The sequence below is a fragment of the Corvus brachyrhynchos genome, unplaced genomic scaffold (genome assembly GCF_000691975.1).
Source record: "Corvus brachyrhynchos isolate BGI_N302 unplaced genomic scaffold, ASM69197v1 scaffold164, whole genome shotgun sequence".
In the NCBI taxonomy this organism is placed as follows: Eukaryota; Metazoa; Chordata; class Aves; order Passeriformes; family Corvidae; genus Corvus; species Corvus brachyrhynchos.
The window spans coordinates 1,278,654-1,304,387 of record NW_008237426.1 but is presented as its reverse complement, the minus strand read 5'-3'; the positions used below and the strand labels follow the sequence as shown (position 1 = coordinate 1,304,387).

The window sequence follows — 25,734 nt, the reverse complement described above, 5'->3', positions numbered from 1 at the left end:
AGCATTCTCCACATTCCTGGCAGAAATATTACTGACTCGGAGTCCATGGAGGCGACCCAGCTGGAAAAGCAGCAGGATATTCCCAAGGCTGAATCCATGGATGATGCCTGTCCACGTGCCAACGTTGAAGACCAACAAGGTGCCCGCCCTCCACCAGGGATCATACACGAGGCAGGAGCCTTCCTTTGGATTTTGGAGCTTTAAATTGGAGCTACATCTCAACCTAGAGCAGGGTTGAGTCTTTTCCTTTCTGTACAGACAGTGGAGTTTTGGGAAAACTATAAAATGTGAAGATTACAAGACCAGTGAACCAATTCAAGGGAAAGCTTCTCAGTCTTTAGTGGCATTCTTTAGGGAGAACCAAGAAGTCAGCAGTCTCTCCATCAGATTTCTTTAAAAATCTTCAAGTTAATGAGTTCTGAAGGATTCCTTGGAGTTCTAACAGCCTTGTTCCAATGGAAACTTGGAGCACCGAGTTAACTTCCGTTTCTCACCCAACACCCAAAGCTTCCTTCTCTCGCACTCTAATTAATTTGGAAAATATTTTACCACAGCAACTAATTTCACAATATATTGCATTACAGGCTGTCTGAACAACTGCCAAGGCTGCCATCACTCAAGTTTACTCATATTTACCCATTAACATAAATCTTATTGCAGTCTTCAACAAATAATCCATCAAATTTAATCGCCTTCCCTTTTCTCCAGATCTTATAACAAATATTTAATTCCAAAATCCCACCACTCCCTAGCCTTAAAATTAATCTATTTTCCTATAAATACAGGCTCCTATCCATATTCTCCTTAGGAATACAACTTGAAAGGCAAACATTCAATTCTGTATTAATTAATTACCACAGTTACCACAAAAGCAAAACTGAGGGATTGTGTAAAACCCTTTAACAAGGGGCAAAAATTAGGGATAAACCTGCCCATGCTGTCTGAGCTTTGTTTCCTAAGCCCAGACACACTCAGAGAAATGTCCCAATGTATGTGGCTATACCTACATATATGTATGTTAATGTTTGGGGTGGGGTGTGCATAAACAAACCCAGGATTTCAGAGCTCTTCCCAGGCAGAAGGGACATTAAAACCTGCCCAGATGAAAAGAATCAGTTTTCTCTTGGGATAAAGAAAAGCCATGCTAAGAAAGTCGTACTTTTATATCAAAAGAGGATTTTAATACAAATTAAATGTGATTTAATTTGTAATTACATTAACAGACCATGCATAACAAGCTAAGGTAGCTATTCAGCAACAGTAACTGCAGGCTTTTCTCCAACAAAGAATCTTAATTTCTGGACATTTTCCAGTTATTCTATTCACACCAATAACACAATAGCTGGAGGGTAAACAGAGTTTAAGAGGTTTCTGTTCTCTGCTCTTTGAATCTCTGCCCTGTTCAGCCACAGTCATGAGCAGCAGACTTGGGAGCTTTGGCACAGTTTGATCACTTGAAGGAACAATGAAAGGAGGTTACCCCCACAGAGGGGAAAAAGACCAAATTCCCACCTTTACCCATCTTAAAATTCAAGTCTACAATGAGCACACGTTCCACTGCAAGAAAAGAAGAGCTAAGTGCTGCAAGAAGAAAGTCAGCTGGAACCTGTTCTTGTAACAAAGGGCCATAACACTAAAAACTAATGCTAAATATTCTGAAAAATCAGGTTAGACCTGGTTCAAATTGTGTACATTTGAAGATCAAGTATATTTACCAATGTTATGCCCCAACCCTCCAGAACAATTTCTCTCTCTGAATTTTGAGAAAAAGAAAATACCTGTGAAACCCTAAGAAGTTATCATGGCAACCTCATGGAATGAGGGAAGTGAATTCCTAAGGGAATTAACAGCACTGTATTCCGGGGTGGGAAAATCTGGGCTTTCTGTCTCAAAAATCAAGAAAATAAAAGGAGAGCTTTAACCTCCCTGTGCCCTGAATGTGCCACAACCTACAGAAGGATGGGGCGGCAAAACTTCCTAAAGATGTGATGTGACATCACTTTACAGACAAGAAAAACAAATTCAGATCTTACCAGGCACATTTATTCTGCCATTTCATCCCATTTGACTGTGCTGCTCTAATGAGTCTGTACCAGCCTTCGTAGGGGAGTGATTTCTGACATTCATAAAAACCCCTGAATTTAAATCATGTGCCTTCAGACTGACACCAGCACCACGTCTCAGGGGCACGAGGCTCTTTGTCATTTCCCACAGCAGCCTCCCAACAAAGACGGTTCAGATTACAAGCCCCTGGATTCTTTTAATTTAAGAGTTGCCAAAAAAGAGATATATTATATCCCTGGTGCTGCAGAGACTTGTGCATTGCTCTGGCTGCTTTCTGTGTCAGCCACGCCACAATTTACCTCCTTGTTCCATGATTAACTTGGCTCCCCATTAATCTCACTGCTGACTTTGAGGGACATGGAAAACATTCAAATATCTGTTTGTAATCCTGCTTCTAGGAAGTACGTTCATTACGTGGACTAAAATGGCCTTGATAAGATTTGTTCTGCTTTTTTAATATAGATTTTCCTACCACATTATTCCGACTATGCCAGCAATGACAATGTGTAAGTTTTCACTCGATGCATTTCTGAAAGCCCACTGACTTTTTGCCATCATGCCTACCATTTCAATGTTCTATTTTAATGAGAAAATGCGTCATTTCTCTTTAAACACTTATTCTTCAATTCCTGTGGGACACTGACACAGAGGGACGTTTTCACTGCAGAAGGAATGAGGGCAGGGCTTCACACTCAGAATACCCCAAGTCGTCCTCCTTCTCCTGCAGTGTCCTTATTCACTTAATTGCTGCTTCTACCCCAGTGCCAATCTAAAAGTAATCTATTCTTAATAACCAAGACAAGATTTCTTGGTTTCAAACGGCTGCAAAAAAATACCCCAAGAGTGTTCCAAAGTCTCCTGAACGACCTCCCTTGTCCCAACACTGAGCCTCGGAGCCCTCCAGCATTTGGGATCAGTCTCTGAGTTTCAAGCCCAAAGGAAGGTGTGCACTAATCCCAAATCCTGACTCCAGCTGGATTCCTGCCAGGAGACAAGGACAGGGCTGTCAGCCATTACTCACCCATCTGTGGGAAGCTCCTCCTCATTCCATGTCCACCTGATGAGGGGAGGTGGGAATCCCGCAGCGACACAGGGGAACACCGCGCTCTGCCCCGGCAGCCGGGTGAGGGACGAGGGCGGCTTCAGCAGCGCCAGGCTCTGCGGCTCCTCCGCATCTGCAAGCAGCACATGGCACCAGGTGCAACGTCAGAAGATGGTCATGTTAAAAACCACCAAAAACCCCCTGAATCAAAATCCAGCCGGCCAAAGAAAATCACAAATGAAACCTCTAATTCCTTTCCTGCCCCTCTGTAGGATTCCATCCCCACCTCACCCACAGCCTCTCCCAGCCTCGTTACCATTTCCTCCAGACATGCAAACTGATTCCTCACTTTTGGGATTCTCACTTTCCCAACTCCCTGGGAAACTATTCCAGCTCAAAACTACAGCCCTGAAACTGGAACTTCCACTAGGTAGTAGAGGTTTAGGAAAGAAAGGGACAGGTTTGAGTTTGTCCAGCCAGCCTTGGGCTTCATCAGGGAGCTGCCTGAAGAAGTGCTTTTACATGCTGGAAAATGAAATTATTGCAGGAGAGGTTCATCCCAAGTAAAATAAAACAACCAAGGAAGGTGCATGCTGAAGTAACACAGAACAAAAATGCCCCACCACGGCTTTCCATCCTGATGAAAATGGAATCCTCTGAAGTAGTTTTGCATTGAATTAGGCTGGAGAGGGCTTTGTTCCTTTTTCCCCCACCTTAAGAAGAAGCACAAGCCAAGTGCATGTTTACTCCGTCCCTACCACCGTGTGTACCCTCTGACTGTGCCCTGCACCATACCCAGAGGCAATGAGCTCCACAGAGCAGCCGCAGCTGGGGCTGAGCTCCCCCTGCTCACCCTGCACTAATTCCCAGCACTCTGAGGGGTGTTTGGAGGTGTTACGGCAGCAAAGCTCCACAGCCGAACAAGCCCTCAAACTATTTCTGCCACCTAAAATGAGGACAGAGTAGTCTGTACCTACTCCTGCTCCCTGAATGAAGCACTTTCTGTGTCTCATCACACACATATTTGGCTGCTCTCTCGCTTGGGCCCGAGGTGATACGCGCAGGGATTTCTGGAAGTTGTTGTTTTGGTGTTCTTCAGCTCAAACCACTAAAAATAATACCCAGTGTTCACAGCACTGAGCTCAGGGCACACACAAGCCCCAAGGCACAACACGAGGAGGTGCCAGGACACTTGGGGGAAGCAGAACAGGTGGAAATCCCATGTGGGAGTTGGCGCAGGCAGAGGCAGCCAAGCTCTGAGCAGTGCTGGATCAGCCAGCCCCATCCCTGCGGCTCTGCCCACATTCCTGGCAGGAACTGCTCTGCCTGCCCTGCTGTGCATGGCAGGGATAACGCAGTGACAGGGACCTGGAGCAGCACGTGCAGCCAGCCAGGCTGCAAAGCAGGGACACAACATCTCCAGGCAACCATCCTTACATGGAGAGGAGCCGGGATGATTCCGTGGAAACATGACTCCGACTGCTCCAAGCTCCCAGCAGGGAGTTCAGCTCACAGGTAAATGGAAACTGGATCCAAAAATTAAGTGACGTTTATTCCCTTGCACTCCCATGTTTGAAGGCACCTGCTGCGAAGTGGCAGAGCTCAGAAATGCATCCTCCTGCTCAGTGGCAGCCCGGTATCAGACAAAGCAGAACATTTAAGCAGCAGAACGTTGTCTGTGGATGCAAATCCCTGGGATGCAGGAGTGTGCTGGGTGTGTTTCAAAGCCTGGGAAGCAGTGGTGGGTTTGCTGTCAGCCACACATCAGATAACCATTTAAAAGGGGAATAAACTGAATGAAGAACAGATTAATTCAAATCCTTCTTTCAAACACATCTCGGGCAAAACAATCAATTATGGGGCCGCTCAAGACTAAGGGAGCTTTCCCTTCAACAGCTTAATCCCACTTTTTAAAAAAAGCCTGCTGGGAGGGATTTTACCAAACTTCACTATCAATACTTTGGGATTCATGACCGAGCAAAGAAACAGCATCTTTTGAATTCCCTAACACAGCTCTATTTCATCACCTTCTGCAAAGCATTACAAAAGCAAGGAAACTGCAGCTGGTGCCAAAAGAATTCAAAAGATCAGTGTAATATAGAAGTTTATCAAGAAATCTTCAGTTTCCAAAAACATCAGCAATATCCTCAGCATTTGAAGGGCTGCAGAAAGATGAAGGCAATCCCAACTACAGGAATTCAATCAAGCATCTTTTCCAAAAGTGCTTTTCTTCAAACCCTGTATCCTTAGTTGGAGAAGAGACAAGGCTTTGGAGAGGCTAAAGAACTGAACAGAACAAAGGCCTACTTTACGCATGATTCATTTCCAACACCCCAATTCCAAAAGAGAGCTGCCATTGTAAAAATTGGGGTAGTTTGCAGAATAATTTAGTATTTTAAGTAGAGAAGGGCTGTAGTCACAAGAAACAGAACTACTCCTTGAAAGGGACCCCTGAAGGTGCCCCCACCTGCCTCAAGTCCACCAGCTGCCCACACCAGGTCAGGCCAACCATGACATTGTCCAGCCTAACCCTGAGCAACTCCCTCCTGCAGCTCTCCAAGAGCAACAACTGAATGAGAATTCCGACATGGAGACTAATCCAGAAGAGACAGCTCTGGTAACAATTAAGGAACCTCGTATGAAACACAGCCTGTATTTCCCTAGTTTGGGAAAGCATGACCCACATTCCTGTCCTATTTTTGGTCACTTTTCAAACTTTTGTGTTAGAACAGCTGGTGACACAACAGTGTCACTGGGAACAGAACACACTGAATGTGCCAACCGTTTACATCAGCACTGGACTTCTGTTCTAACAAAAATACCTCAACATTTCAGCACAACAGGCAAAGCTGAACGTTCCAAAATAAAATGTCACCCCCCTCTGGGGGTTGGAGACTTCTCAAAAGGTCCCACTGCTTAGAAACAGAATTTCCTGAATATTGGGACAATTAAAAGCACCTCAGCTTAGGCATACCAGGAGCGAGGGACTAAGCACCAATTTCTTTGCGAAGCTTCCATAGGGTTTGAGACATGGGATTCAATCTGAGAAACTCAGAAATCCCCAAACTTTTATACTCCCAGAAATAGTCAATTCCCTCTTTGTATCATGTCACAATGGAAGTATTACTGGGGTTTTTTTTAAAGAAGTCTTTCCCCAAAATGCCTTAAAAGCTGAACCATTAAATATGGGAAGGAAGCCTGTGAGTGTCTCCAGCCTGTCTCCAGCCACTGTGAAGAGCTCAGGTGCTCAGACAAAGACCCTGCATTGGAGACTTCCCCAAAGGTCCCAATGTTTAGACAGTCAGAACTTCCTGAATACGGGAAGAATTAAAAGCACCTCAGCTTAAGCATCCCAAGAGCCAGGAGGTAAGCACCAGTTTTTTTGGGAAACTTCCACATGGCTTGAAACATGGGATTCAACCTGAAAAAATGTAGACATCCCCAAACATTTACACCCAAAGAAACACTCGGTTCCCCTTTTGTATCACATCACAACGGAAGTGTATTACTGGTGGCTTTTAAACATTTTTTTCCCCAAAATGCCTTAAAAGCTGAACCATTAAATACGGGAAGGCAGCCCCTGAGTGTCTCCAGCCTGTCTCCACCCCTGAAGAGCTCAGGGCCCGGAGCCCCAGAATCAGCTGAGCGCAGAGAGCAGCAGTGGGTACCTGGCAGGACTTTGAGCTCGGCCTCGTCGCTGTACTTGGGGGTGCCCCCGCCGTCGAGGGCGCAGCGGTAGAGCCCCGCGTCCGTGTCCGAGGCGTTGGTGATGAGCAGGGCCCCGCTGGGCAGCTGCAGCACGCGCCGGTCCGGGGCCAGCGCCTGGCGGTCGCGCTCCCAGCGCAGCAGCGGCGCCAGCTCCGCCGTCACCTCGCAGCCCAGCACCGCGCTGCCGCCCCTGTGCACAGAGCTGGGCTCCGGCTGGCTCGTGAACCTGGGCAGACCTGCAAGAAAACCGAAACAACAACAACTCTCAGATGTTCTGATGATGATGCCAAAGCTTGGAGATGCAAGTCAAGATTCATGAATGTAGTTTTTTAAACATTAAGCTGCTCTCCAACTCTTTAAAAACCTTAACCTTTAAGTAATCATAGAATCCCAGACTGGTTTGGGTTGGAAGGACCCTTAAAGCTCATCCAGTTCCACTCCCTGCACAGGCAGGGACACCTTCCACTAGCCCAGGTTGCTCCGAGCCCCGTCCAACCTAGCCTGGAACACTTCCAGGGATGGGGCAGCCACAGCTTCTACAATGCAGCCTACACAACACCTTCATTTACCACCTCCAGCTACAAAAGCCTCTGTACAGTGCACAAGGTAAATACTGAGATAAATATTATTGAGAGAAATATTTGCATATGACCATTCTCAGTGCGGCCGAGACCTGAGTTTCTCCAGGGCACACCACAGAGCTGAGCTGGCAGCACTGCACAACTCCAGTGTCACCTTTTCCATAGAAATGTTCTCCAGAAACACCCAGAGCCCACTTAATGGCGTAACAGTTGGGCTGGGCAGTTGTGGGAAGAGGCTGGGGACAGAGCTGGAGCTGGTTCCATGGAGCCACAGCTGAGGCAGCAGGTGAGGCTGGGGGCACATCCATGAAGCACATCCAAGGCAGGGAAAACCATGGGACAGCAGTGAGGAAAGTGTGAGGCACCGCCCTGGAGCGGGCAGGTCAGAGGAGGAGGAGCGAGAGCAGGAAGGGCAGCTTTGGGTGTTGCCCTGGGGAGACCAGGGTAGAGCATGAGGCTGAAGAATTGGGAATGAAGGCAGGGAGTTGAGCCTGGAGAATGGGGAGAGGGCAGGGAGAGGTGCTTTAGTTTGGTTTTGTTTTCTTACCACTCAAATTACTTTAGTTGTCAAGAAATTAAATTAATTTTCCCCAGGTCAAGGCTGTTCTGCCATTACAGTAACTGGGAGTGATCCCATCTTGACTCAGTAACTTTAATCTTATTTCCTCTCCATCCTTCTGAGGAGCAGAGTGAAGGCACAGCTGGATGGGCAGCCAGCCACAGCCACCCTATCCCAAGTATTTTGCACAGGGAAATGATCAAATCTGCCACAGTTCAACCCACTGTTTTTACAAGTCTCATTTCATACCTATCACGGATGCACCCGGAATGTACCAGAGGACCAATCCTTCAGGAAAGCCAGACTAAATCCTAACAGAGGAGATTCCTAACAGATGAATCACTTCTGCTCTGTCAAGTTCCTTCCACAACCCTGTACAGTTCATCTCCAGCTGTTACATATTTTCTCCTCTGTCAGGATCCTACCTGGGGACTCCTTCCATAATTTCATTCCTCCAAGAAACCTTCTGTTTCTAGTTTCCCCTCCCAGTGCACTTCCAACCAACTTGTAATCCTTTGATCTTGACCTTGTTTTGGTATTATTTTGCATCTTTGATATTTATCCACCAGTCCCTCCAAGGTATTCATAGGAACAAAAAAAATCCAGTTTCTTTCTTTCAACTTTCCTTCTGCTTAATGAAGCTACAACCTTTAGTTTCTCTCCCGAATTCCCCCAACATCCTATTCACCTTTAAAAATACAGAACGACAGGAGAATTTGGGAAGGAAGGGACCCGGCCAGAGCAGAGTCAGCTGCAAGATCAGAGCTGGTTACTTAGGGATTTGTCCAGTCAGACCTCAAAAATCCCCAAGGGTGGAGACTGCACAACTCTTGGGCAACCTGTTCTACCTCATGGAGCAGAACTCCCTCCTTAAACCCAGTCAGAACCTCCTCTGCTCCAACTGATCCCCAACACCTCCTGCTCTCCCACCAAGCACCCCGGCAGAACAACAAACCCAAGTGCCTAGAGTAACTTCAGATCACAAACATCCACGGAATTATTACAAAACTGCTTCTCTTTCTATCGAAAAAACCTTCCCAAAAGATGGAACCATCTCAGTGGCTCTGCACAATCAATCCTAGAACCCAAGTAACCTTTTCCTCTCCTGAATCACCCACCCCTCTGTCTCAGCACAATCCCAAGGTATCTCTGCACCTGCCTGACTTTGCACACTGTGCTCAGAAGTTCCATCATTAGCCAGTCTGGAGCATTATTTAATTCTTCCTGTGAGACCATGGAGGCCACAGCAAGGGTAACAAGGTCTCCTCGTTTGCCACACTCACTAATTCCGTGGGCAAATAGGTTGTTCTTACAGCTGATGAGGCTGTTAACCTTGAGCCTCTGAACTCCAGTCTCTGAGGCACCTGTCCTTTCTGAAAATCTCCTTGACAGAACCCATTAAATGTTCATAATTACCTCTGATTCTTATCTCTCTCAATATCCTCATTTATTAAGAGCCCTACATATTAAGCCAGTTCTTTCTACAGCCTGGGAGGGAATCCTGGGTCTCCTCCTTCAGCCAGGTGACCCCATAACTTCTATTTCCACCTCACCTGTTGCCATCTCTTTGCTCCCAGCAACTACCACTGGTACAGCCCCACTCTGGCAACTTGACTGAAGCCCTGCAATTTCTCACATACAGCTCAAATATGCTTTCATTTAAATCCCTTACAAGTACTGTTCATTTCCTGGACAAGACAGACCTTGTGCCTTCTGTTGTGTGCAGGTGCTCCATTGAGGTTAAATAAGCCTTATTCAAGATGGTTTCATTACTCACTAGAAATGAAATTACAGTTCATTTTCCAAGTCACCTCAAATGCCACTAAAACCTGTATTTCGTCATAGTCCTGTGTGGTTTTAAAATATACATTTTAACCTAGCCTGTAATTTTGTCCTAAAGAGTAATTTTCTCTTATTCTACAATTATTGGCAATTTGCACTGCTTAAAAGCCTCCATTGTGGAGGAGGACCCTTTGCTTTAGCCAACGAACAACCACAAACCAATCATGATGCATTATAAAAAAGCACTCCAAATCCAGGCCTTAATTACCATTAATTCAGAGACCTGTTTATAAATCCAGGAGCAGGTCCCGGAGTGCTGGCACACCTCCTGCAGCAGTGACCCACTAGAAAATACCCTTTCATCTCCCAGCCCAGAGCCCTTCCATTACAGAGCTGCTCTTTCTCTCTCCAAAATATCAATTATCAACTTCTAAGCCAGCATTTCCTGAACTTTCTAGAATCATTTTTAAATGCATTACCATGTAAGCCAATTCAGTCTAGTTAAACTACAAACACTTTTAAAACCATTTTTAAAGTTAACTTTTTTAGAAGTTGATACTTTTTTCTTAGTGGTTTGTATTTCCCAAACACTTCAATCAAGCAGGCTGAGCAAGAAGTTCTAATGATGAGTAGAATCCCAGGATGGTTTGGGTTGGAAGGGACCTTAAAGTCCATCCAGTGCCACCCCTGCCAAGGGCAGGGACACCTTCCACTGTCCCAGGCTGCTCCAAGCCCTGTCCAGCCTGGCCCTGGACACTGCCAGGGATGGAAGATACAATTCCTAATGAGGAAGCAGCCCCCACCCCTCACCCATGTGTTGCAGGGCAATCAGTTGAAGACATCAGCCCATCTTTTGGTAAATGAATGTCGTGATAAATGACACTTTGGGCTTCTGGCATTAAAGACAATTTTTTCATGTTTGTACACACATTAATCATTCTGTGGCAGCACAAATACATTAGGTATCGATTTTAGGACACCAAAGGAAAATACTACTGACCTAGCAAGAATGCAGGTTAATAAACTCAATTTAGGAAGGATGATTTTCCATTTGGAATGTTCTCTAAACACAGGCAGGAGAACACATAAGTAACAGTGCACTCACATGCATATAACAAGGATTAGATGCATCCCAAACTCCTCATTTCTGCTAGGACAATGCAAATGGCAGAGAAAGGGGGAAAGACAATTCTGTCCCTCTTTTCTCCTTCCCTTTTGTCTCTCCCTTCCCCTCATCCAAGCCCAGAGCAATGGTAGGAATGTGAATGAACAATCTATTAATGCAAATGTGGTGCATTCAATCAGCATTCCCAGTCTCAGCGTTACTGAGATTTGTGGCCCATTGTCTCCATTTCTGAAAAAGATGTGCCTAGAAGAGCAATAATTCCCATGCTCCTGGAAAACACAGATGGTTAAAATTCTGGCTGTAGTCTCCTACCCTCAATGGAGCCAGTATTTCATCTCCTGGAGTCTGCAGAATCAGGGAATTCACTGCCCTGAGCCAGATGCCAATCTAGCTCAGCAGCCTCCCTGTGACTGCAGCCAGTGCCAATCACTTCCAAGGAGACTGAAAGGAAAAAAACCTTCATTATCAACCATTACTAAATAACTGGCTCATCTGAGTGTAGTAACTCCAGAGTCACACCTGCCTCTGCTCTGCAGCCTGCCAGCACCGCTGCCAACGCTGTCCTGTTGAAGGTGGATGCTATTGCCATAGACACGTTTAATCCCCACAGAGTCCTACCAACCTTTTGGGACCCATCTCACCAAACTAACACTGCAAAAGGAAAGTGAGCAAAGAGAACCATCTCCTCGTCTCTAGGGAAGAGAAAGCTGTGGAGGAATCCCCTTTTCCTGCTGTGCCAGGGCTGTACCTTTACGAGTGGTCACAAGCGTTTGTGAGTGTTTTCCTCACGTCTCCACTCTGTTGCCTCTGCTCTGACTGGAATTTAAGATAACACTTAGTACAAGCAATAAACTGCTCTAAACATACACACATCACATGTTTGTGCAATTAACATTTTCCCAAAGCTGCTTTCAGGCTTTCTGGTGACATCTCGATGTGCTCAGCAAATGTTTTCCGTTTTTTCCCCCGTTTCTATTGCAATATGGAAAATGTAAAGCACAGGAGCAGCTGGCAGGTTTTCCATCCTCCTCCCTCCTGGATACCATCTGTGAAAAGCCTTTGCTGCCCAGAGTTAACTTTTACTCAAGTTTCTCCTAACTTACCCAACTCTAAACTAACTTCAGCAGCACCAGCTCCAAACGTTCCACCCTACAGCTTCCACTCTCAATCTGAAATTCATCCAGCTGGTCTGTGAATGATCCCACAAACTGCTCACAATTTTCAGGCACTTGAATTTTCCCTCATTCCTGTCTGCCTGGTCAAATTTGAACTCGTGACAGATCCATAACTACGACTCCTTTCCCCAAACAGCCTCTTGGGAAGTGTGGAGATTTCAGCACCACGAGGAGGTACTGGAGAATGGGAACATGATCCCCTATTGTCAGGACAGCTCCAACATCTGCTACCCTTCAGCAACGAAGCAGATCACAAAGATGCCACCTATTTTGTTAGTGCATCAGCTCCTCACCCCAACCCTGCTAAAAAATTAATAAGTCCAGCCATCTGTGGACACTTCATTAAATTATCACAGCTCCTTCTCTCCAACATTATTCAGCATCATTTGTTGGAGTGGCAGAGGTGTGAAACGGCTTAAAATACACTCCTGTTAATGAGACATATTTCATGGATCTCACTGGCAAATGGAGCAGACTTTGTAATTACAAACACTCCTGGAGAACACAAGTCCAGCACCACCTGAATTAGGATAAGGCCAGATGCTCCCAGTCCTTGCTACAAACACCAAGCAGCACATCATTCTCCCCCCTTGCTTTAGGCAAACCAGACAGGGGAGAATGCAACCAAAAATCCAGGCAGGAGACAGCTCCTCTGGGAAGAGGATTTTTACAAGGATTGTAACACGGAGAGAAGAAAACCTACCAAATGTCCTTGGCTGACTAAACTGAAATGGGAAGTATGAGGGATACAGAACACAAATGAGAAATGTCAGAGCATAACCAGAATCCTGACTTAGTTAAACACAGCCGTGACAGCATGGACAGCATGGCACGTGCTGATTAAAACCAGTGTCCCTTGGCCAGAAGGAAGGGAGAGGATGTCACTGGACACATCAGTAACACACACACACACACACAGGTACTGTACACACACAGCAACACACAGAGTGACCTGGTGGCACCTCAGAGCTGTTCTGAACAAACAACTGAACTCCAGATCTCCCAAGGCCCCTTCCAAGCTCAATTATCCGATGACATGGGGAAGGTACACAAAATACCTTAGTGAGAAATAGCAAAATATTGCACAAAATATTGTCCAACCTGGCCTTGGACACTGCCAGGGATCCAGGGGCAGCCACAGCTGCTCTGGGCAGCCTGTACCAGGGCCTCTCCACCCTCATAGCCAGGAATGATTTCTCCCTTATATCTACTCCACATCCAAAAATTTTAAAGGGTGTTTGGACAAGGAAAACATATCAGTGGAATATGATGTTCTACCTGGCAAAACAAGCAAATCCAAATTCTAGTCAGGTGATATGAAGAAGAGATCAATGAATTATTCCAGGAATGATATGGGAACAACAAAAATGATTGAAGGAAGATCTTCAGAAATACAGAGGTCACTGCTGACAACCACAACTACAAGAAAAGCAGTGGGGATGTCAGCCCATGGCACATGGTCAGGCTGAGGAAGTGTTGCAAGGAATAGCACAGAAATACAGAAGAAATGGATCTGCTGATGGAGGAGATGAAACAGTACCATGAAAATTGGAGACAGGAACTGCAGTTCAAGGGCCAAGCAACACAAACACTCCAGCAGCAGCAGCAGCAAAAGCTGCAGCAGCCACAATGAATCTGATCTCCACAGACACCACGAAACAGCTAAAACAACATTCTAATGCCAGAAAAAATGAATTGAGGGCATGCAAACCATGCAGTCATTTATTTGCTACTGTTGAAGATCATTCTAATAGCAAGGCCAATGAAACCCCTGTGGGATTTCAAGAGAAGCCCTAAAGATAAGGCACACAGATTGCCTCATCATTTAAGGAACTTCAGGTCTTCATCAATAGACTGCGTAAAAATAAGAACCCTATGGGCTCACAATTACTCTTTCTAAAACAAAATCGAGAGCCATAACAAAAGAAGAATAAGATCCGAAGGTTGTGGTGAAAGAAAAGAGCTTGACAGGTTAAATAATTTTAGTTCCAGGCAAGGCTATCAATTACGGAAGCTCATGTGAACAAGCTATTCAAAGAAGATTAATGCGCAGAGAGGACTGTCAGGATAAATTTATCACGAAACGGGAAGAAAGGAAAGATCTGAAAAACTTTTGCAGGCAACTCTATAGACAGTGACAAAGACAGCTGGTACCTGACAAGAGGCATTTAGAGACAGGAAATAACCAACAATCTCACTGCTAACTCCTTGGGATGCGTGAATAGCAAAGAAAGGCCGCAAAACCAGGGTGCTTGAAGGCTGACACAACAGCAGACAAACACACGGCACAGAGAACTTCTACAGACACAAACATGCCGCTCAAAGAGATGTCTGGAGACAACACGGTGCGTGGCAGGATAAAGGCAAACACTAACAGCCGTATCACTGCAAATTATCCAACACAAGCACAGCTCAGTGCCAGGGCAGCACAGCTCAGGTGGGATCAGCACACCACTGACCCCTCCAGCAGCTGCTGGCCATGAACCTCAGAGCAATCAGCAATAGATTTTTAGAGGTCTCTCCAGGACAGAGCCTTTCTTTGCCTAATTTTTACTCTGTTGAATTTGAGAGCAGAGTGACAGTGCATCTAAGCCAGGGCTGACTTCAGAAGTTACAGAAGGAAGAGCAACACCTTTACAGAAACATAAATTATCTAGAGACATTTCCTCACAGTGCCCCCAAATCAGGGTTTCTATTTGCAAATGAATAGGGCTTGGAGAGTTTTTTATAACTTTTAACATCTTTATTTCCAGTGTATTTATGTGAATGGTGAGACATACCCTGTGCTTTTAAGAATGTTACCAAGAACTAGCCTCACTGAAATCAACCCTAGCAAATGTCATAAATTAATTTTTCCTTATTCAAAATCATTTTCCTCCATTTTGTTTCCTTTTCAGGGTCATCAAACTTCATCTTGAATTTTTGTTCTGGAAAAAAGAAAGCATTAATCAGAGACACCCTTGTGCCTTGATACGTCTTGCCCTTGCTGCTTCTGTGTCACCTTTTGCTTGGGGCAATAGTACAGGTTCTGATCATTTTCAAAAAGCAATATTCAGTCAATCAGAAACCTGAACAGTGTCAGCACACAGAGCCTTCACTGCACGCTAATAAAGCTGAAATCTCTTGCTGAGTGCACACTGGAGCAGGCAGGGAGTGAAGAACACAGGCTGCAGATGTAACCATCACTCTGCTGACAGCTCGGGATTCCGAGCGAGCTCTGCGCAAACTTGTCAAACAGAATTACACAGGGATTGCTGGTGCTGACATGCAGAGAAGAAAGAGGGAAAAATCTGATCTGAGTCAAAATATTCACAAATGAGAATCCAATCTAAACAAAGTTCAGCCAAGTTTGTTTAGGGGTGTTAATGCACCATCAGTATGGTGTCACTTTGTCCCTATCTCACCATCCGGACCGCCCCCCCCAGCCGAGCATCAGCCCAAGAGATTTCAGGGATTTGGCTCCCAGCTCCCTTCCACAGAATTCCTGTTTCTCCACAGATTAACTCCATCACCTGCCATATTTTCAAAGGCAAAGGTCAAGATGGAATGTACGCTGCAAAGAGCTCCCACATCCTACGATTTACAGTACATTTATATTATTCTGGAGTACACGAACATAACATTGCCCATGAACTAAATGCACAAAGGTTATTCCCCTTGCCAGTTACAAGACTTGCACTGCACTGGACTTGAATTTCACTCTAGAAAACACACAAATTTTTTTCTGAGCAGTGCTATTACATCATTACTAAAGCAGGAAGCTCAGGCACGAGAGCCACACATCTCCCTGTGCCCCCTCTGCTCCAGCTTCAGCAGAGCATTTGTTACCCTCCAGCGAGCACAAATAAGCTTTAACTGGCTCACTGACCCACAGAATTTGGGACAGGGATAGTATTAGTCACAATGAGCAGTTGGATTTGGTTTGACACAAGGTGTAATAAACTTGAAACACAAAAGCTTGAGAAAACCTGTGTTTTTCAATAGGAATTAGTTTTAAGCAAGCAAATTAGGAGTCTCTTCACCTGGGCTCCGACCTGGTCATTAGATGTCAATGAAGAGTTCCAAAACAAGTAGGTCACATTCCCTGCTGTGGGCTTTCCCTAGGGGTCCAGTGGTACTCCAGTGCAGGCAAGTCCTGCCCTTCTCTGCCCCGGACACGGCAAGAGGATCTGGTATTAAATCCCAATCTGAGACTAACAATTTGTAACAGTTTTGAAACTGGACCTTTGCCTTCAGTCCAAGAACTGAAGACCAGTTCAAAGGCTCACATAGATTTCCTTCCCTGCTTTAACTGGACAAATGTGGACTGCAAGAATTGAGAATGACACATAAGGTAGAGCATTTATTATCTGAAATGTCTAAACTCTCACACTCTCAGTAACAGCTGACAGAACCTGTACAAACTGCAGTTGTGCTAAAACCACCTTTCCCATTTACCTGTCATGAAGAAATGCATTTTGATCTAAGCCAATTTATGAAAAACACAGATGCTTTTTTCATAGAAAAATACATTTCTGCAAGGAAACCTTATCACCCGTATCACTTACTGCCTAAGTGCTCTTAAGCACCCTCCTCTGAAGTATCTCTGCTCGCTCTGAGGTTTTTTCCAATTCCGAGGCCAGAATGTTCTTTATTCATAAAGATCTGGTCAAGATTACTTTTTTCTCCTTGCTGTTAAAGGAAATGTGCAATCCTGGGCAAAAATGTGCTGTTATTTCTAACCTAACTCCATCTCCAAGGAGCTGGGACAGTTTGTCCTGAGCTTTGCTCTCACCCTTTGGGGTGGCACAGACAGAGTCCAGTGAGGAATAAAACACTGCTCAGTTGTAATCTTGAAAGCTTGGCAAACTTCTCAGTGGACAAGAGCAAACAGAACCAAACACCCTGGCTGCTTCCGTGCAGTTCCTTGTCGTTATGGCAAAAAGCAAAGATAAAATTTCAGCTCAAATTAACATTTGAAAAAAGTCCTTATCTGTTCACCATTATTTATACAAAAATAAGTGATTGATATTAAATAGCTGAGCGCTCTAACACCCCAGAAGGAGACACAGCATACCTCTGCTGCTGGGCTTTGCAGAGCTCTACCTTGAACTGCAAGCCCACATCCCTCCAGGTCCTGCTCTCTCCCACAGGCTGTACTCAGGGATTGGTCTGGATAATCATTTCCTGGCCACAGCTTCACCCACTGCCTATCATCCAAAGTCTGTAATGGATACAGAATTCCTTATCTCTACCTGCCCTCCTCATTTGCAGCATCTTGGTGCATTATAAAAAGTAATACTTCAAATTTATCAGAGAGAAATTCTTCACTAGCCCATGGAGAAAAGGCAAAGCGTGGAGATCCGGAGCTAGTGCCATGAGCTGCACCAAAAGCAGGACTGGATCCTGGCATCTCCTGGCTCAGAACTCAATTAACCCCTCCAAGCCACAGGAACCACCACAGCCCATCCAGGCCTCCTGCAATTCCAGGAACAGCTCTCCCAGCCATCAGTTTGGAAGCCCCAAGCCGGACACATGCAAGATGCAAATAAATCTTGAAAAAGCAATGTGGTCAGCTAAAAACTGGAGCAATTTCCCAGGTAAAGTTCATTCCTTGTATCTGATGTCTGGAGGAACTCTCAGCAGACTGAGGGCAGGTCCCTCCTCCCCACAGGGTCTGTGTGACCCCTGGCACGGTCACACTGACCTGGGGACACTGACTTCACACACAGAGCAGGCTACAGGGGCTTCAGATGCCCTTCTGAGAGCACACGTTTTGGCAGTGACCCCACCCCAAGCCCTGTGCCCCGGCACAGCAATCCGGAGGAGCCGGAGCTGTGGGTGAGCTGGATGAACCAGCGGGAGGAGGGGACTTACCCAGGTCAGGAGAGCAGAGAACACCGTGCTCAGGAGCACAAAGTGCTCGAGTATGCCTGGAATGAAACTCCAAATCCTTCCTCCAAGTATGGACACGATGGGCCTCGGCCCACTCCAGTGTCCCCAGCTCTAAGTGGAAAAGCAGGAAGTCTCCCAAGGTTTCAACACAACACGTGAAACTTCACCATGGCATTTCCAGAGCCACTTTCCAGGAATGTTCTGCTCCTGGGCTGTGCTGCCCCTGCAATGTGCTCAATGGCTCCAAAGGAGATACTACACTTTTACTAAGTACGTACCAAATGTTCCTGGTTCCTGAACCATTTCAGAGTTTGATGTTACATGGCCGGAGCATTTCTATACAGAAGTGATTTGACTGTACTTTTTCTAAAAGTAATTACAAAATGAAGGCTTGAAAGCAAAATTTCTGTGAATATTTAAATGAGAAATAATAATTCAAGGAGATTATTTAGTTGAGGTGAGAAACAAGTCAGAAGTTATCACCAAGTGCTTTTGAATTAATGAAACTCAGACACACCTGAAGTTTGTACCAAGGCAGTGCCACAGCTGCGTCATCACAGCTGAGCAAATCACACAAAGCTCAAAGCCAAGAATTATCAAATGTAAGGATAAGTGGAAGAAGAGGAAGAAAAACAGCTGGATTCACTTGGGGAAAGAAGATGACAAGAGGTGAAACAAATAATTTAGTGAGCAGTCTTTAAATGGATACATAGAGCAAATAAATCTGCATCATCAAACTCAGTGCCCCTGTCACACTTCCCAGCTTTTAGATCCTCATGTATCTGTTCTCTCAATAAAAGCTTTAACCAAGCCACAGTAACCAGTGACTGGGGAAGGATCATCCTGGGAATATTTTCAGCTCGTGTCATTATACTTTTTATTAAAATACATACATACTTATTTTTCCAAGATGAATTACAGACACAGATCTCCAAAACTTTGTAAATCTATTTTTAATCCATGTTTTACAGCAGCTTTTTAAACCCTCTACCCTTCTTAAGATCTAACTGGCACTTAAGTATCAAAGACAGATTTGCATTTCAAAAGGCAATTAAAAAACATACTGTACCAAGGCACTGATTAAAGTGTTGTGGCTTTACATAAATTAGGCAGCTCCTTTAACTTTCCCTACTTCAAATCCATCATAACAATAGGCAAATCCTACACGTTACACGGACTGTATGGCCACCACACCTTCTCCTTCCACTGCCCTAAGAAACTGGTGATGACAAATTAATCTTCGTTTGCTCGAAGGAACCAAACTGTGGAGGCTCACACTGAATGGGAAAGAGATACTCATATCCCCAGACTGCTGCTCATTAAAGAAAACTATCATTTATTGTTGTTTGCTGTTCCTAAAAATCAAGGATTTACTACTAAGAGCAAACACTTTACTACCAAGGTGTAGCAGCACATAACTCCAAGTTACAGACTAATTCAAGTGTCCTTCACAATGGAATATTTTATCATATCCTCTGACTTGTTTTTTAAATCTAAAGGCAGCAACGATCAGTTTCTTTAAGAGGCTCACTTGCCACAGAACCTCTTGATCCTCACACCTCCAGAAACCCAAAGAGCAAAGTTTTCTCGTGGATCACCATGAACAGAAAAGGTCCTTTAGAGGCACATTGCCAGGAGCACAGTGAAGCTGCCATGATCCCCTCCCTCGCCAGGGCAGGTTCAGAGCAGGGTCAAACACACAGACTGATGCAAACCCAAGCCAGTCCGTCTCTAACGTAATTCCTTCACTGCCTGAATTCCTCTGTGCCCAGACACTCGGAGCGCGTGGCTTGGGTTGAGTTTTCCATACAGTGGTTCACTAAACCCCTGTCACTCTACAGCAGCAAAAGAGCTTCAGATTCCAACACCTAAAAATTTTAGATCCCTCAACCTAGAATATATAGAAAGTCCTTTAAATAACTTGAGAAACTTATCCAAATTTGGCCACCTTCCTGCAGGAGTCGGGTAGATTGCTCAGCATCATCCACTGGCTGTGCAGTTCTAAGACTGAAAATTCCAACCCTGTATCCATATGATGGAACACAACGTGTTTTCACTGGATTCTCCTTGCCCTGGCCTCTGTGACTCACCAGAACTTGTCATTTTCAAGAGTTATTTAATGAGTAAGAAGCTGTTAAAACGTGCAACCTACACTTCATAATGTTCCCTTTTAGAGATCAGGTGCATGGCAGCACCACACTCGCACACAGCAGCGGAACCCCACATACCACTGCTCAATTAAGAGAGGAATTAGCTCCCTCCCACTGGAATTTTGAGGCCAAGGGGAGCCCTTACTATGCTAACAATGCCCACACTCACCACAGCCCAAAAGCTGCCAGTTAAAACAAAGACGGTGGGAAGGAATATTAAAAACCACTGTTAAAACTGAGGGATTTAAATGAGGACAAGAAAAGCAATAGGCTAAACCAGAATTTTAATATTCCACCTCTTATTCCAAAGCCTTCAGCAACCAAAGTGCCCTTCCCCCTACAAGAGGATTAAACTCGGTGTGGTCTTGCCCAGCTCTCGGCACTTGACTGGGGTGGTAAACAAGTTTTCACACACCCACATCTGCCAAAGCCTCTGCAGCAGTGCAGCCAGAGGATGCTCTGGGGCAGGTTTCCAAGGCACAGGATGGCAATAGGCAAGGCACAACACGTGCCACCAGCATTTCCTCTAGTTCTGGGCAATAAAAGTACCATTTTTATTGCATGGAATCAATCAATAACCTTAATACTCAGCTGTCAGGCCAATGTGTGCCAAAGGGGCACTGTTTGTGTGGGGAAGGTCTGTATTGTCTTGGGCTGGACTGTATTTGTTCTGTTTTCTAGTTAAGAGTGTTTGGAAAGAAAACCTCACCAGAACTGCATTGTTGTTTGTTGTGGGTTTTTTTAAAATAGGCTCTTGGGGTTTGTTTTTTTTTTTCCAAGTACTTGGGTTCTTTTTCAAGTACTAAATGGCTCTTAAAGATTGCATCATTTTAGAAAATATAAATTGAAATAGTACCTTCTACTTAGGGGAAAATGGAAGTGGAAATTCGGCAGACATTTTGGCTTACCTTCATTTTTAACCCCATTAACCTCACCTAATGATCATATAGAGCAGGCTGATAGCAGAGGCAGGAGGCTGAAGGCTCTCATGTGGAAAGCAGCAGAATTAATCCCGACAGCAGCGATGCAAGGAGGTGGTAATTGCTCGAGAGAAGTGTGGGAGAACTGCCTTTATTGTCCTCATTGCCAAGAAGCTCAGAAATCTATTCCTCATTAAGAGATTCTCAAAGTCACTCTTTTAAGGTATAAAACCCCGATTTTTCTACTTCTGACATTGGTGATGTTTCACAACAGTGCTACAAGCCAAGTTAATGGGAACAACATCCGAATACAAACGATGGAAGCGGCAGCTCTGGGAGATGCAGGAGCACCAGTCAGGAAGAATTCATTACCCCAAGACATTTATTAAGCAAAGGAAAAAAAAACTGTTTGAAAAAGGCTGGCAAACATCATTAGAGAAACAAAGGAAAATTGCTTCATAGGCTTTTTTCCTAATTACAGTGCCTTAGTTTACCTTGGTTTTTTTCCTTTTGGTTGGTTTTTCAAGTCTCACCCTTACTCAGTATTTACAAGTCTCTTCCTGCTTTACTGTTTACAACACACAAACTGACAGTCCCAAGCCCTGAGAAATAAGCAAGTGACAGAACAGATCACTTTCCCCAGCCATAATCTTTATTTTTACCTGCAAATGTCACTCCCTCACTGCTTTCTACCCCCCAAAATAAAGCTATCACCTATCAAGTCTAAAGGGTACTCGAAACACCAAAGCTGAGCTTATGATTTGGGCTTTTTAATGGTAAATTTTATGCATTTGGTTGGTTGTTACTTTTCGGACTTCCTTGTTCATATCTGATACTCAAGAAACAGAAAAATACAACTCCCCAGCACTCCATTCTCTACCCGTCTCTCAGTCCTGTAGGGAGTGTACACACTGCTGTTAGGAGCTTCCCAAACGTTTCAGACAGAGCAGGTAATTCTCCACATACAAGCACAGGAAGTTATTTTACGGTTATTTATACATAAAGAAAGAAAAACCCTGTTTTCTTCCCCCTTCTAAGCTGTGGTAAATCTCCACTGTGATTTCAGACACCTGGCACTTCTCTTAATCCATTCATCGCAGATTCATCCTGATCTCTTGCATTTCCTGAGAAATACCCACACATTAAGCTGCTTATAGGAACAGAACACATGCCAACTCCCAGCCAGCAAAATGAGGGACACAGTCCCAGCTTCCCTGGCAGCTGATGGAACCAGCTCATGTTCCTTGGGAAGCACTTTCCTGCTTTTCCAAGGGCAGAGTATTCCTTTGCATCACCATGTTCTCAGCCACACTCACAAACCAGAGCCTTACCTGCCACGGTGAGCTTTGCTGTCCTGCTCACGATGGTCCCCAGGCTGTCCACAGTTGCCACACACTGATAATATCCTTCATCAGGTTTATTATGCTTGGAATGCACCACACTGTTAATTAATAAAGATCCATCTGGCAGCAGCTGGCGGCGGTCATCCGACACCAAGTTCAGGAAAGTGCCATCCTTTTTCCACTCGATTTTGGGAGGGGTCTCGCAATGAGCCGAGCAGTTCATGACCACCGACGCCCCACGCACTGACAGCACGTCCAGGGGCTCCACCAGGAAGTAGAAAGGAGTGAAAGTTCTCACGAGCGATTCTGTAAAGCAGCACAGAATTTTGGGTTAGCTTTCCGCAATTTTAACGTGAAACTCACCCTCCATCAAGCTAGCGTGACAAGCACAAGCACTACCACTGCTCACATCCTCTCCCTGAACAGATTAAACCAGCTCGGTCTGTGAGACAGTGTCTTCTGCTTTGACCATTCACATCATGGACCCTCAGATTCCGAGACATTTTCATCCCTAAAATGTCTTGCCCTGCTCTGCTCTCGGCCTCTGTGGGGCGGGTGCCCTCACAGCAGTGCTGTCCTTTGGTGTGTGTAACCAAGATTAGGAACCATCAAGAACAATTCAGCCCTCAAGATAAAGTCTCCCATTCTGAGTTAACATGTCTTGCAAGTGTCATACAGTGTTTTTTTACTTCCATTCTAGCCCAGGATAAACATGATTACTTTTCCATTTTAAGTATTCCCCAAAGAGTTCTGTAATTAACATCTACTTTGCATTAAGAAGTGAATTTTAATTACTGTCTTTCTGGTGTATTTGGTCAAGCAGAACGATTGTGTGTCAGTATCACTTTGACTTGTCTTACTTAATCATCCGTAGAAAACAGAAGACAAATTCTTCCAGGGAAGAACTGTTTTCCAGCACTGGGTTCAGAGAACAGGGGATCTCGGTTTTTAAATCCACCTTAGAAACAACACTCGTATCACAAACTCCTGCACTCATCTCAAAACCGCTTCATCACTCAGCATTGACCATTTCATCTCACGGTCAATAAAAAAATGCTGAAATATTGTAAGACCGCCTTAAAGACAAATATGCATTTAATAACAAGATTTGTTTAATTAAGCTATAGAATAATTCTGGGGTTTGAGGAAAAAGCACAACTCTGAAGGAGACCTTTACTTGCAAACAGAGGCTGTCCTGGAAACATTGCAGCTTCTCCCATTGTTTGGTTGTTTGTGGGGTTTTTGAAATCGGATTTACCTTCTAAAATGACCTTAATTAACAAATTGATATGATTCCCTCTATCACTAAACTACAGAGAGTCCCTGGTTTCCAAAGAGCCTCCAGCTTCCCCCCAGAGGGACTCCAGCCTTCCTGTACAGAGCCCATTGTCTCTGCTACTCACAATTCACAGCAACTTGGAGATAAGGCAGGAGTGGTGTGAAAGAAACAACAGATAAACGAGGCTTTTGCAGCTGATAGCATTCAAACCTCCTTTACCTTCAAGAATTCAAAGAGGAAATACAGGAAAACATTCTAGAAAGATTGAAGTTTCCCTAGTGACAGTATCAGGCTAGAGACCTGTTAGGTTGGGATCTGAATCCCAATTCACAGCAACTTGGAGATAAGGCAGGAGTGGTGTGAAAGAAACAACAGATAAACGAGGCTTTTGCAGCTGATAGCATTCAAACCTCCTTTACCTTCAAGAATTCAAAGAGGAAATACAGGAAAACATTCTAGAAAGATTGAAGTTTCCCTAGTGACAGTATCAGGCTAGAGACCTGTTAGGTTGGGATCTGAATCCTTGGGACTGTCTTTCTTGAGAATAGAGATAATTATTTGTTTTATTTGCCAAAAAAACAACCCCCCCCCCCCCCAAAAAAAAAAAAACCAAACAAAATATACAGAACAAAAAAATCAATAAAACTTTAAACATTTCTAGGAGCTGCTTATGTTACTCTGGTTTGTACAAGGGCACCTGTGTGTGGATGTTCTCGATTCTCGGTGCCTCTGAGATCCTGAGTGTCAGTTCTCGTGCAGCAAAAGGCAGAGCAGAAACAGGAGCCATGGGCAGCAGGAAAATCTTTGACCTGTTTACCACTATAATCTCTTCCAGTGCCACAGAAACCTAAAGTTCTTTTCAAAATTAAAGACTGAGCTGCACAGTCCCTGGGTTTTCCAAGGGAAGCATTCTCCCCAAGCTGCCCCCTTTCCACCTCAATTACAAGCTTCTCTAAGTTTTTCCAATATAGATCCAGACCCCTATGAGAACAAAATACACTGGTTTGAGTTTTGCTTCACTCTGGCTTTTCAAATAAAACCCAGAAAACCTTTAAAAGAGGAATGGCAGCTTTTTGTTTGCCCTGTCTCCAGTGCAGATTGGAGCAGATCAAATCCATTGATAGAGTAAGATCGTTCTTGCCCTGGAAGCAACAAGGTGTCCAAGGAAATAGAGCAGAGCAGAGGATGTCAAGAGAGGTCACACCAAGAGCAGCTCAACAGGGATTATAAGCCTTGAGGAAGAATGGGAACCAGATTCTCAGCCAGGCTTCAGAGCTACCAAACTCCTGCCGAGAGCCCTGAGAAGACAGAGCACAAGCGGCTTCGTCCCGGGGTGTCACTGTGCTCCTGCACTGACTGCAGTGGGGAAAAAACATGAAGGGTTGGTGAGAAACACTACTCCAGCTTGAAGGAAGTTAAACCAGAACGGAGACTGTTCTTTCAGAGGATCTGCAGCCGGGGTTTGGGGCACTCTGGAGAACCACACTGCAGCCAGCTGAGCTGAGCCACCTTCAAGCCTCAATTCACAAAAGCATTTGTACACACGGGACCTTAATAAACTTCTATTTCTACCAGTGAGCCATTTCTCCCGCTCCATCAACCTATTGATCACTGAGCTCAATGACAGCATCTTATTTTGGGCAGAATGGGCGTATCTGGTGCAGGGAGTCCTTCCCCTTTCCACACGCTTACACACACAGGTGTGCACACACCACTGCCTCCCTTTGTGCTAATACTGGCCCAAGGAGCTTATGCTGAAGCCAGAGAAGTCTGTCTCCCTGCTCACGAACAGGAACAGGAAAATCTCACTCATTCCCACCAGGCTGGAGTTTATTTCTCCCCAGATCTGCTCTGGAGATGAGTGGCAGGGAGCCAGATGTGCCAAAACACAGACAAGATCTGCATCAGCCACCAACACGGAGTCATTTCTCATGCCCTGGAAGCTCCACAACTCCCTTCCTCAGCCCTGCCAGCACACAGGCAGCCGGGTTTCACACTCCTGTGCCCATCCCAGCACACAGGCAGCCGGGTTTAGCACTCCTGTGCCCATCCCAGCACACAGGCAGCCGGGTTTCACACTCCTGTGCCCATCCCAGCACACAGGCAGCCAGGTTGTGCGATCCCGTGCCCC

At 45.1% G+C, this 25,734-nt stretch overlaps 1 protein-coding gene across 1 annotated transcript in view; it reads right to left on the bottom strand.

Moving 5' to 3' along the window:
• NEO1 (neogenin 1) overlaps positions 1 to 22,694 on the bottom strand; it is a 113,361-nt gene extending 90,667 nt beyond the window's left edge. The window contains exons 1-4 of the mRNA XM_017731089.1: positions 22,688 to 22,694; positions 22,313 to 22,630; positions 6,775 to 7,050; positions 3,086 to 3,239 (exon numbers count right to left, since the gene is read on the bottom strand). Coding sequence (XP_017586578.1) covers positions 3,086 to 3,239; positions 6,775 to 7,050; positions 22,313 to 22,630; positions 22,688 to 22,694 — 755 coding nt within the window. The remainder of the gene's footprint in view (positions 1 to 3,085; positions 3,240 to 6,774; positions 7,051 to 22,312; positions 22,631 to 22,687) is intronic.
• Between the last annotated feature and the right edge of the window lie 3,040 nt (positions 22,695 to 25,734).